The sequence below is a fragment of the Diabrotica virgifera genome, chromosome 2 (assembly GCF_917563875.1).
Source record: "Diabrotica virgifera virgifera chromosome 2, PGI_DIABVI_V3a".
Lineage (NCBI taxonomy): Eukaryota > Metazoa > Arthropoda > Insecta > Coleoptera > Chrysomelidae > Diabrotica > Diabrotica virgifera.
Window position 1 is genome coordinate 224,673,216 of NC_065444.1, and position 14,547 is coordinate 224,687,762.

Genomic DNA, 14,547 nt, shown 5'->3' on the forward strand with positions numbered 1-14,547 from the left:
GCGTTTAGTACATTTCAATTTCCGACTTATCATCGACTTATTTCGTATGCTTTAAATGATGACGCACGGGTAAAGATTCAGGGACTCAACTGTACAAACGGCAAAAAATGGAAGAGCACTTGGCCCCCATGAAGTACGTGCTGAAATACTAAAGTTTTTAGAAGCACTTTAACAGAATGTATGGCTTTGGGATATTATCAACTGATCGCCTAAAGTCGACATTTGTCGCAATACCAAAGAAAAATCGTGCAAAGACATGCAGTGATTATCGGACAATAAGTCTGATTAGTCACGTTTTGAAGATCTTCCTATGAGTAATACATAGCAGAATATACACAACATTAGAGGAGAGAATTAGCCATACTCAATTCGGATTTAGGAGTGTCTTGGGTACGAGGGAAGCCTTGTTCAGTTATCCAATACAGAGATGTAGAGATGTAAATTAAAGTGTATACGTCTGTGCAATCGATTTTGAAAAATAGGCTTTTGACAGGGTCCGACATAAAAAAATACTAGAAATATTGAAAACAGACTGAATTGGACTATTAAGATGTCATTACAAATCTATACTGGCATCAAGTGGTAAGAATAAAAGTTGAACAAGAACTGTCGGATGAAATGAATATAAAAAGAGGAGTGAGACAAGGCTGGACACTATAGCCTTTACTGTTTAACTTGTTATTAAGATGAAATATTTAAGGAAGCTTTAAAGGAGACAACATAAGGTATTATTGTGAATGGAGTAACCGTGAACAATATTAGATATGCCGACGATACCTTCGTGCTGGCTAATTGCGGAAAAGACCTTTAAAGTCTAATGAACAAAATAAAACAAACCTGTAATGAGTATGAATTAAAACTCAATGTTAAGAAAACTAAATGTATGATAGCAACCAAAATTATATACAGGATGACGGTATAAAAGTCGGAAATGCAACACTGGACGGAGTATAGAAACTCGTGTATCTCGGTAATAGTATCAATAAGAGCTGGGATTCAACCGCAGAAATTTAAATCCAATAGAACAAGTCCGAGCTACCTTTGTAAAAATGAGAAACGTATTTTCCAGCCACAATCCCAGTATTGACATTCGCGTTCGAATGTCATATTACTATATCTTTCTAGTCCTACTGTATGGAGGGGAAGCGTGTATTCTAAATGAGGCTATGCTTAAACCCTTGGAAGCCTTTGAGATGTGGGTACGACTACTAGGACGAAGACGACTACTAAGAATAAGCTGGGTCGATAGTGTTAGGAATGAGGAGGTTCTTAGACGACTGAACCAAACAACAGAACGAGTCAATGTAATAAAGAGACGCAAGCTGGAATACTTCGGTCACATTATGAGACACTCTGAAAAATAGTAACTTTTCTTCTTCTTAAAGTGCCTATCCGTTCCGGATGTTGGCGATCATCATGGCTATCTTGACTTTGTTTACAACAGCGCGAACAGTTCAGTGGTAGTCGTGTTATACCACTTTCGTAAAATTTGAAGCCAGGAAATGCGTCTTCTTCCCGGTCCTCTTTTACCATTTACCTTCCCTTGGAGAATCAGTTGGAGAAGGCCGTAACGTTCTTGATTTCTCATTACATGTCCTAGATATTCTAATTTTTTTTGTTTTGATGGTTATGAGAATTTCACACTCTTTTCCCATTCTACGCAGGACTTCCACAGTAATTCGGTCAACCCAGGATATACGTAAGATGCGCCTATAACACCACATTTCGAAAGCTTCGAGCCGATTCATAGATGCAGCAGTCAGTGTCCACGCTTCCATTCCGTAGAGCAGAACTGTGAATACGTAGCATTTCAACAGACGGTATTTTGTTTTTATTAATATGTCCCGACTGTAACGGGGTCGTTGCGTTTCGTTGCTCCAGGTAACTATCAGTCGAAGAAAAAGAGTTCGCTTTTTTAAAACATTTTTATTCGGAATCAAAATAAACAGAAGATACGATAATTAGCCTTAATTACCCATTAAGTTCGTTAATAAAATATATTTATAATTTCTACGCATCGAGCTTATTGTTCGGGCCGATGTGACGATATTTTTGTACATGAATGAATGATTCTGACGATCGCGCGAAATAGAAATTGCTTTTATTAATACGACATGAATGTATAAGGAAAGGGGAGAAAGGAGATCCCGCTCACCTCGCCGCATTGGAAAGACATATAAAGGATATATGATCACCGCTCATATAAGGATAGGTAAGAAGAAAACTGTCGGATTCGCTCAGCTCGCCAAAACGACAGCGGAAAATAATCGGGAAATACTACCTACATAAACTCATCCCTTGTACCTCGCTGTTGGTTATTATTCTTCGATCAACGCTCCAAGAATAATAATCAACTAGGCTTTTCGGTCCGATTTTTATATCGTTCGAAACAGTACAAAAACGTGTTTTATTTAATTCATTGGCGTACTCTAGACGATAAAATTATATTATCGTCACACGACTGTTGAAAATGGGTCTCATTAACTTTTAGATCTGATAATTCTCGGAAAGATCCAAGGTAAACGGGGTCCTGGTAGAAAAAGAACATTATGGCTGAAACATCCAAGACAATGGTATGGAAAATCGACTACATCATTTTCAGAGCTGCTGTCACTAAAGTTACGATAGCGAATATGGTAGCCAACATGATCTCCAACGATCGATAACGGTCATGGAACTAGAAGAAGTTGATGAATAATACATACACTAAGCATCAAAATTAACGCACCACCTTAAAAGTGGGACATTTTTGACGTTTCGTATTTCCTAAACCTGTTGTCCGATTTGAGTGATTTTTTTAGTATATTATAGCTTTATTCTTCAACAATATCGATGTAATAATATTATTGCTAAAGAGATAAGTGTCATTGTATACCGGGTGTAACAATGATAGTGTGTTTTTTCCTCAAAGTTTGGAACACCCTGTAGAATGTTGTAGCGTATATAAAATATTGGAATTAAAACTAAACTGTAGCCTTAGGCTTTCTTAACATTTTGCTTTTTGATTCATTCGATTATGTTGGATAATAAAAAAGTTAGGTACTTTGACAACTAGCAATGTTATTCATCAATATAGGGTGTTTCTAAATAAGTGCGACAAACTTTAAGGGCTAATTCTGCATGAAAAAATAATGACCGTTTGCTTTATAAACATATGTCCGCAAATGATTTGTTCCGAGATACGGGATGTTGAATTTCTTCTTACAAACTGACGATTTATCTATTGCTCTAGAACTGGTTGAGATATGCAAATGAAATTTGGTAGGTTTTAAGGGGTAGTTATTGCGCATTTTTTGACATACAATTAAGAATGTTATATTCACCATTGGCGTGCATACGGGTATAAACATTTTAGATACATCCCGTATGCACGCCAATGGTGAATATAAAACTGTATGTCAAAAAATGCGCAATAACTACCCCTTAAAACCTACCAAATTTCATTTGCATATCTCAACCAGTTTTAGAGCAATAGATAAATTTGTAAGAAAAATTCAACATCCCGTATCTCGGAAACAAAGCATTTGCGGACATATGATTATAAAGCAAACGGTCATTATTTCTTCATGCAGAATTACCCCTTAAAGTTTGTCGCACTTATTTAGAAACATCCTGTATTGATGAATAATATGGCTAGTTGTTAAAGTACCTAACTTTTTTTATTATCCCACATAATAGTCCAGAAAGCCACTGCGCATCCGCTAGGAAAAATATTCTGATTCGGATTTTTTGCACAATCTTACTCAAAAAGGACTCCTTTTAACAAATTTGCATGTTGCCAGGACCAAAAGGTGGTCAAAAATTTTTTAAACTTTTTTTTTTTGTTTTTTTTTTTTCATAAATTATTTTTTTGCATGGAAAAAAGTTTTTTTAGGTTTTTTGGATCATTCCAAACAGAAAAGGTCTTTAGTGACTTTTCTCTAAAAATGATAGTTTTTGACATATAAGCGATTAAAAATTGAAAAATTGCGAAATCGGCAATTTTTAACCCTCAAAAACTATGTGAAAAACTGAAAATTTGAATGTTGCCAAGGTAGGTAGATATTCTTTAAACATCGATTGATGAAATCCCGAAGAGTTTTTTGCAATACAATATTCAAAACTTCTTTGTTTTTTAATTGCTAATCAAGCGTGCGCGACACTATTTTCCACCGACAGTATGGTGCAAATGAAAGGAATAAATTCGTTATTTCGTAAGCCGGCGACTTTAAGGAAAAATCCCAAAACAGGTCGATTTTTATTTTTAAGTTATGATATTGTGGCGTATATGGTATACTAGTGGCGTCATCCGTCTGGGCGTGATGACGTAATCGATGATTTTTTTTAATGAGAATAGGGGTCGTGTTGTAGCTCATTTGAAAGGTTCTTCAATTCTCTATTTAGTAATGTAAACATTTACATAATTATTTATATAGGGTGTCCTTCTACTTCTTTTTTGTCAAATAATTTAATTTAATAAAAATTTTTTGGACGCCCTGTATAAATAATTATGTAAATGTTTATATTACTGAATAGAGAATTGAAGAACCTTTCAAATGAGCTAGCACACGACCCCTATTCTCATTTAAAAAAATCATCGATTACGTCATCACGTCCAGATGGATGACGTCACTAGTATACCATATATGCCACAACATCATAACTTAATAATAAAAATCGACCTGTTTCGGGATTTTTCCTTAAAGTCGCCGGTTTACGAAATAACGAATTTATTCCTTTCATTTGCACCATACTGTCGGTGGAAAATAGTGTCGTGCACGCTTGATTAACAATTAAAAAAACAAAGGAGTTTTGAATATTGTATTGCAAAAAACTCTTCGGGATTTCATCAATCGATGTTTAAAGAATATCTACCTACCTTGACAACATTCAAATTTTCAGTTTTTCACATAGTTCTTGAGGGTTAAAAATGGCCGATTTCGCAATTTTTCAATTTTTAATCGCTTATATGTCAAAAACTATCATTTTTAGAGAAAAGTCACTAAAGACCTTTTCTGCTTGGAATGATCCAAAAAACCTAAAAAAAAATTTTTTTCCATGCAAAAAAAATAATTTTAGGAAAAAAACAAAAAAAACGTTTAAAAAATTTTTGACCATCTTTTGGTCCTGGCAACATGCAAATTTGTTAAAAGGAGTCCTTGTTGAGTAAGATTGTGCAAAAAATCCGAATCAGAATATTTTTCCTAGCGGATGCACAGTGGCTTTCTGGACTATAAGCGAATGAATCAAAAAGCAAAATTTTAAGAAAGCCTAAGGCTATAGTTGAGTTTTAATTTCAATATTTTATATACGCTAGAATATTCCACAGGATGTTCCAAACTGAGGAAAAAACACACTATCATTGTTACACCCGGTATACAATGACACCTTAACTGTTTAGCAACAATATTATTACATCGATATTCTTGAAGAATAAAGCTATAATATACTAAAAAAATCACTTAAATCGGAAAACAGGTTTAGGAAATACGAGCCATCAATAATGTCCCATTTTTAAGATGGTGCGTTAATTTTGATGCTTAGTGTATAAAAATAAAATTGTGTAAATTATAGTTCAATATTATTCATAATTCTTGATTAAATTATTGCTTATTAATGCTTCATTAATTATTGTAACATATTTAGTATAATATGACATAGTAACTGAGTTGATACTCTTCAATATCATATTTCGTTTTCTGTATTATTGTCCGTCTTCGTTTTCCGTTTGTGAAACTAATCGAGTGTTATCAGAACTCTTCCGCTAACACCATTAACGCCGCTCCTGTAGCAGCACCGCCTGAGCCTACTCAGGAACCAGCTCTCCCCCCAATGCCCCCAATGGAACTGTCAACAGGTGTATCAGCAGAAGCCGTAGAGTCCGCCCTGGCCAACGTTTCTGCGCAGTCGCAGGCCGATAACGAGGTGTCCCAGATATCGTTAAATAAAGCTAAAGAAGAAGCTTATGCGCAAGCTGGTCAGGTTTGTGTATATTGCATTTTTTGCTTTTTGCATGCTGCTATCAATTTGTCTTCTACAGAAAAAGAATGGATAATTTTTAATTTAACTTGATGAGTAAAATATACATTTCCGGATAAGAGATCTCGGATATTTTTGTTGTTATTTACAACTTTGACATTCAACTGAAGATATCATAATATTAAAAATTGTAGAAAATATTCCAAAAGTTATAATTCTTTTTGGGATGCTGTTTTTTGATGGGTAAATCGTACCTATATAATCCCATTTTTTTTTTACTTAAATCGCTTCGAAATATTATTATCAATGATAATTTAATTGTGCGGACACTTCAAAGGTGGGCTAATTTATTTAATAAACAATTTATGAAAAAAATTAAAATTTTTTTTGTTCTTCTTTTCGTTCCTATATCTTGGCAGCTGTGCATTTTAGAAAAAAATTGTATAGACAAACAAGTTTTGCAATTAAATTTTCTACAAGATAGAATTGATTGTAAAGTGAAAAAATAATAATTATTATTGCAAAACTACCAAAAACCATTAAAAAGTGGTCAAAAATCAATGTTTTTAAACGCTTTTATTTAGTTCAATAGTTTGCGTCAAATCTTTAGACGTTAATTTGACTACCTTTTCTCCAATGCAAATGAATGAAAATTTGCAGACATATGCATTCGCGGGAACAATACACGAATAGTCAATAAACATTTTTTTATGTTCATTGTTTAAATAGAAACAAACCATTTTAAGGTGAAACAGTAGCGATCAACAGGTAGCGAAAACGCGTTCCAAGATTGCGGCTGTAATTTTGAATATTTTTTCGAGATATTTGGCACACGTATTCGTAATATAATAAAGAATGGCGGTACAGAGCCCAATTTGAAAAATATATTAATATGTGGAAATTACTCTGTAATTAAATACAATATTAAAAAAACGAGCCTGTACCGCCATTAAGAAGAACAAAAAAATACACTTTCTTCAAATAAACTTTTTTATCCGATGCCTAGATTTTGTGTCATTTTGGAACTACTAAAATTTTTTATTTCATTAGTAGTTCCAAAATGACACAAAATCTAGGCATCGGATAAAAAAGTTTATTTGAAGAAAGTATATTTTTTTGTTCTTCTTAATGGCGGTACAGGCTCGTTTTTTTAATATTGTATTTAATTACAGAGTAATTTCCACATATTGACATATTTTTAAAATTGGGCTCTGTACCGCCATTATTTATTATATTACGAATACGTGTGCCAACTACCTCGAAAAAATATTCAAAATTACAGCCGCAATCTTGGAACGCGTTTTTGCTACCTGTTGATCGCTACTGTTTCCTCTTAAGGTGATACAGTAGCGATCAACAGGTAGCCAAAACGCGTTCCAAGATTGCGGCTATAATTTTGAATATTTTTTCGAGATATTTGGCACACGTATTCGTAATATAATAAAGAATGGCGGTACAGAGCCCAATTTGAAAAATATAATAATATGTAGAAATTACTCTGTAATTAAATATAATATTAAAAAAACGAGCCTGTACCGCCATTAAGAAGAACAAAAAAATACACTTTCTTCAAATAAACTTTTTTATCCGATGCCTAGATTTTGTGTCATTTTGGAACTACTAATGAAATAAAACATTTTAGTAGTTCCAAAATGACACAAAATCTAGGCATCGGATAAAAAAGTTTATTTGAATAAAGTGTATTTTTTTGTTCTTCTTAATGGCGGTACATGCTCGTTTTTTTAATATTGTACTTAATTACAGAGTAATTTCCACATATTATTATATTTTTCAAATTGGGCTCTGTACCGCCATTCTTTATTATATTACGAATACGTGTGCCAAATATCTCGAAAAAATATTCAAAATTACAGCCGCAATCTTGGAACGCATTTTTGCTACCTGTTAATCGCTACTGTTTCCTCTTAATGGAAAATTCTTAAATTCTATTGTTTTTTACAATGTAAAAACTTGAAACTTTTACGGATTGTAGCTAATGATATGAACTATACATAAGTTCACTTTTTACATTAATTGTTTACGTTATGCTTCATAAATAAACAATAAAGTTTCAAATTTTTTGCCGATTCCGACTACTTTTCGTGTTAGTACATCATTTATGTTTTATACATATTTTAATAAACATGACGATATATTTTAATGTTTGAAAAGTGTAAGACTAAAAAGTAAAAAATAAAAAAATATGAAAAAAAGTTTTTAAGAAACGCTTTTCTTTAGTTACGAGTGACTAAAATTAAAAATATTATAAAAAAATCAACCAAAAAGCAAAAAATAAAAAAAAATTGAAAAAATCTAACACATTCGTTAAAGAAAAGCGTGGGGCGAAAACCGTTTATTCGATGAAGACGCGCCACGCTGTTCTTTGACAAATGTGTTAGATTTTTAAAATCTTTTTATTTTTTGCTTTTTAGTTGATTTTTTTATAATATTTTTAATTTTAGTCACTCGTAACTAAAGAAAAGCGTTTCTTAAAAATGTTTTTTTCATATTTTTTATTTTTTCAATAATTAATTTCAGATATTTAAAAGCCACATAGAACAGCACAATCAATTAAGTAGTAGTTTTCGCAACATAATTTTGCAGTATAGAAAAAGATTTTAATAATAATTTTTAATTTTCAAAATTATCCAGAAAGCCAACAAAAATAGTTTTAAATAATTAAATTTTTTTTTGTGAATCTTCATAGCAAAAAATGAATCTGCTCGGCACGCGAAGGGGCTGCCCCCATCACCACATCTTTAAAAATGTGTCTAGGCTCTCCTAGTTGACCGATTTCAATTTTTCAAAGTGCGTTTGAAAGTTTGAGCCTTTCTTTATAGTTAAAAAATCGACTATTTAACGTGCTTATTTTGGTCCCAGCATAATTTTTCAAATTTGCAATTTTTTTGATTAGTGGGGTAAAGCTCAATAGATCCGCTATAGTAATAGATAGCAATAAAAGTTAATAACAAAAATTGTAGACAACTTTGAGCTTTTCACATTACAAAATTAGTTAGAATGTTACAGGGTGTTCGGTAACCTAGTGGCAGACCAAACTTATGTTTTTTTTAAATAGAACACACTGTATTGTATTTTATATTCGAAATCTTCTTAACTGTCCCATCACAAAAATATAGGTTTGTTATGTTATACAGGGTATGTACAAAGTTATAACCAATTTTATATGAAAATCGTTACAAGTTCAACATCCTGTAAAAATAAAAATAAGCACAACAGAAATGGTTTATTGGTGCCATATTTTTTTGTTGATTATTAAATTTATTAGGAATGGTTGATTTTGCTAATTTTCTTTATATCGAATACAGGATGAGTCAAAACGCAAGTACATTATTTTCTCAGTAATTTTAAATGGAATTTTGGAAAATGGTATTTTTTATCACTATTAAAAAGTATACAGTACTTTATATCGTACTTTAATTTGTATACAGCATTCTCTATGTCTAAATTTATTAGTTTTCGAGATATTTTCATTTTTCAATGATCCAGTAGCATGGCCACCCAGATCACCAGAATTTAATAAACTGGACTGATTTTTTTGGGGTTACGTTAATAATGAAGTTTATAAAATACCTCCAACAACAAGGGATGAGATGAAAAATAGAATACAAAGTGTATTTTGATGTGTTAATTTACAAATTAATATGCTTCGTAGTGTAAAGCCTGGGTTTCCTCGAAAGCGGCACCGACAAACTGCGACCGTAACACTGCGATGAATTACGTCAGATTACGGTGAAAAATTCAAGGTTCTTCACTGCGGCAATGGAATGTGCAAACTCAGCAAGCGGTGGCTTCCAACGCATCCTTGGAAACCACCGCTATTATTTTGCGTGGTACAGTTTTTTATGACGTCATTCATAGCAGTGTAACTCTCGCAGTTTGTCGGTGCCGCTTTCGAGGAAACCGAGGCTTAAGTAACTCATTCAATGACCATTTTTAGGCATGCATAAATTTGTTAGGAGGTCATTTTGAACACCTTAGGTAATTAAATATTTTTCAATAATGTTGTATTTTGTGTTGATGTTTTTTTTTTGTAAAATTTTTTACTGATAAATTATTTTTCGTTCTTTATTTGTTACATTGTTACATTTGCATACCTAAGTAGTTTTTAATTGTTTCAAAAATGTTGTATGTTGTGGTCGTGTTTTTTTTTTGTAAAATTTATTACTAATAAATTATTTTTCTTTTTTTATTTGTTACATTTACATACAAAAGTAGTATTTAATTGTTTCAAAAATGTTGTATGCTGTGGTTGTGCTTTTTTTTGTAAAATTTATTACTAATAAATTATTTTTCTTTCTTTATTTGCTACATTGTTACATTGATATCAGTTTGAATTTGTTGGATTAATAATCAGTAATAGTAAATTGTCAGTTTTAGACAATTCAGTCATGGCTTACTTAAAATTTGGAAAGATTTAGGCCCTGATTAATAATTTACTCTGGAAACTGAAAATATCTCAAAAACTAATAAATTTAGACATAGGAATGTTATATAAAAATTAAAGTACTGTAATGGTACTTTTCGATAGTGATACAGGGTGTTCTATTTAAATCTACTGAGAAAATAATGTACTTGCGTTTTGAATCCCCCTGTATTCGATATAAAGAAAATTGCCAATATTAATCATTTCTAAAAATTTTGACAATCAATAAAAAAATATGGTACCAATAAACCATTTATGTTTTGCTTATTTTTATTTAGACAGGATGTTGATTTTCATATAAAATTGATTATAACTATTTACATACCCTGTATAACATAACAAACCTTTATATTTTTGTGACGGGACAATTAAAAAGATTTCGAATATAAAATAAAATACAGGGTGTTCCCTTCAAAAAAACATAAGTTTGGTCTGCCACCAGGTTATCGAACACCTTGTAACATTCTAACTAATTTTGTAATATGAATCTCAAAGTTGGCTACAACTTTTGTTATTAACTTTTATTGCTATATATTACTATAGCGGATCTATTGAGCTTTACCCCACTAATCAATCACCCTGTAGAGTATTTATAGGCGGAATATGAAGGCTGTAAGTTATGTTTAAGGGGTCGAAAAAATTTAAAGGAAAAATACAATTTTTTGCACTTTTTTCTCAATTATTGCTATTTTTAAACAATATACATTTAACTTTCAGTTTATAGCTAGTAAAATATTATACAAAATTCAAATTCTCTTTTTCTGAAGCGATTCTAGCAAAAAATAGACTCCTATGGAAATTGTCCAATTCAATTGTTAAATTCAATTGTCAAATTCAAAACAGATCCCTCTAGGGCCCAGAGCACGCCAAATAGAATTCTATTTTGCTGACGTCACAAAATAGAATTTCATAATGGGAGAATCGACGATTGCTAGGCAACGTGACGTCACTAAAATAGAATTCTATTTGGCGTGCTCCCACAGCTGGTCTATATCTACAATCTCTATTTTTGTTTTTCAATCAGTTATGTTTGTGATTCGGTTACCAAAATACAGGCTTTGTATATGCACTCTACATTCTAGCCAACAAACATTTATGCACTCACATACATTTTGAAATATTTTAATCATGAGAATTATTTTCAACTGTAGTTTCATTCTTTCATTCCCATTCATATATAATTTGATTGCGCAAATTGAATATTATGTATATTTACAGGTCGTTAAAACGAAAAAACCCGAAATCGCGTCCGTAATAGCACCGTACCAGTCAACAAGTCCAGAACAGTTATCCTTAGCCAGAGGACAATTAATAATGATTCGTAAGAAAACCGATTCCGGCTGGTGGGAAGGTGAATTGCAAGCGAAAGGTAGAAAAAGACAAGTGGGATGGTTCCCGGCCAGTTACGTTAAAGTTTTAAACAGTTCAGGTAGAATTAGTGGTAGAACCACTCCTGTATCTACTACTCGAATGCAACAAGAAGTTATTATTGGTGAGTATATTTATTTTTACATCCTTTTTAACGCAGAATGTAAACAAGGAGAATATGAAACTCAGGCCGGTTTTTCAGTGCTGTGTTACCTTATTTAATTTTCGGTCGCCGAAATATTTACAATCCGACCAGCCAGAGCTGGCGGGTGACCTAGAGCGAAAATACATAACGAGAAATACACAATACGAGAAGGTCACCCGCCAGTTCTCGCTTGTCGGATTGTATGCTGAATAAGTTTTTCAGTACTAGGTTTACCTGTTTAATTTGGCCAAGATTTCAACCGATACTCGTTAGATGGGTAACTCCAAATTTTGTTGTTACCCTTGCTTCCTGGAGGAAGAATATAGCCTCGCCAAAATTATTTTAATCTGTTCGTCCTTTGTTCAGTTTGTGTTATTTGTTTTAATTTTAATTAAATGTCTACGACAGTCTTGGATATATTACCCATCTTTGACGAAATGCCCCTGAAGATTGCCCCTGAGAGCGCAAGTACTTGGGCAAGATTTATAAATTACAGTGCTCGATATTTTATCTGCCTTTTATTTCTGAAATTCATATAGGTATTCGAGGATTCAACCATTAGTCCAGGAACCGAAGCTTTTCACCTCGCAATTTTTATAGAATGGATCGATTTGCTTGACAATTTGAAAATAAGTAGTGGCTAGTCCAAGGATCAATATCTATATTATGCCGAAAGACGCTTTTAACATGGGGGTGGTTGCTACCCCATCTCGGGGGTGGAAATTTTTATTATATTTTGACCGCAAAAGTTGATAAAAACATTCATTCTAAGCAAAAAATGTTCTATACATTTTTTTGATAGAATTAATAGTTTTCGATTTATTCGCTATAGAAAGTGTTAATTATAATATAACATACATTTATACATTTATTTTTTCGATATATATCGAAAAAATAAATGTTTTTCGATATATACTCATTTACGATTCACTCAATTTTCGCCGTAGGAAAAATTTTTTCAAACAAATTTCTTGGGAATTAAATAACCTACAATTTCATATTTAAACATTTTTTCGTATCTCAGATGCCAATCTTTCTATTCTGAAGAAAATCGTTACCAAACTGCAAAAATCGTTATTCGCTTTTAACTCCAGTTTTTTAAAAACCAATTATTCTAAGCCAGTCAAACTTCTAGAATCTATTAATAATGCATAAATAAAGAAGAGTGAATAAGGCCAATGACTAAAAACACCGCCAACTTGCATTATTATGCTTTTAATTGGATTTCTCCTTTTTTTTTTTCAACTAAATGTATTGATTTTTTAACCGTAACTTTTTCATTTTTTATCTTAGAAAGTTTGGTAAAAAATAATTTTGTAGGTTTTTACAAGATATACAGGTTGCGCCAAACCTCTGGTCTTCTTTAATTACGGCTAAACTATGAGATATACAAAAAAAATGTTTATAACAAAACTAATGTGTATCAAAGAGGTCTATAAGTTAAAATTATTTTCAATTATACAGGGTGAGTCAGAACGACGGTATGAACCAAAGTTGTATTTTTTTAAATGGAACACCTTGTATATTAAATCATTTTTGAATATATTATTTAAAAATATGAAAAATTTGTATAAGGTCTTATAGGCTTAAAGTTAATAATTTTCGAAATATTTACATTTTTATTGAGAAAAATGGTAATATTTATAGGGCTGTGGATTATGTTTCCAAGGAAATAAAAATTTAGGTGATAGTTCAAAGTTTTTAAAATATAGTGTTATTTTTAAATAATTTAATATTTTTTACTTTTAGCCATAAAATATACAGTGTGATCACTATTTGCAAATACAAAATTTTCTCATTTTTTTTAAATGGGACACCCTGTATATTAATTTTGCGTTTTGTAGTAAATATTACAACCTTTCTTTTGGTATAAGGTTGTATGTACCTAGCATGTTTTGTTTTGTAGATATTTAAAAAAAACTATAGATTTTACGTTTTTGCGGATTTTTTATTTAAAAATTTTTTTGCAAAAAAAATAATTATAATCTGGTTTTAGAAACATACACTAAAATATAAAATATGAAAATAAAAACGTAATTAAAGATTAAAATAAATCGTATGCTAGTACAATTCAATTGAATTTAATAACTTTAAATTATTTTACAGAAAATGTTTTACCATATTAATGAATGCATAAATTAGTTACTAAATTAAATAAACAACCAAATTTTAAATCAACCGTAGTAATTTTTCTACTACAGCAACTTTCCTGTACCAAATTAATTGTTAGTTAAATTGTATTTAGTTAAACTTTTAATTTACCTTTTAAATTTACTTACATACATGTTGGGAATATAAAAATTAATATAAAGTATGCTTATAACATATAATGAATGTTAAATGTATCAGCCAAATTATTTCTTAATATAAATAGTATTTACTGGTGTCACAAAAACTGGTAATACTTTTGAAGTTGAAATTTTTGTAACAATTTTTTATATTTTAAATTTTAATTTTTTAACCAAAAAATTTTTGGATATGACATTTGTTTTGGGCGAAACCATTAGAAATTATTACCAGCTTTTTTGACACGAGTAGGTACATAGATACTATTTACTTCTTAATATACTTCCATAACGTTCATTTGTTTCAAAGCATACTTTATACGTTCTCAAGATGTAGGTAAATTAAA

The 14,547-nt window shown here is 31.3% G+C and overlaps 1 protein-coding gene across 4 annotated transcripts in view; it reads left to right on the top strand.

The window, feature by feature from the left end:
• Positions 1-14,547, top strand: part of LOC114330018 (intersectin-1-like) — a 205,185-nt gene that overhangs the window by 104,228 nt on the left and 86,410 nt on the right. For 3 of the 4 annotated variants that reach the window (XM_050644297.1, XM_050644298.1, XM_050644296.1), the window contains exons 13-14: positions 5,734-5,961; positions 11,621-11,894. In XM_050644297.1, the coding sequence (XP_050500254.1) occupies positions 5,734-5,961; positions 11,621-11,894 (502 nt within the window). The remainder of the gene's footprint in view (positions 1-5,733; positions 5,962-11,620; positions 11,895-14,547) is intronic. The other variant, XM_050644299.1, reaches the window with a different exon arrangement.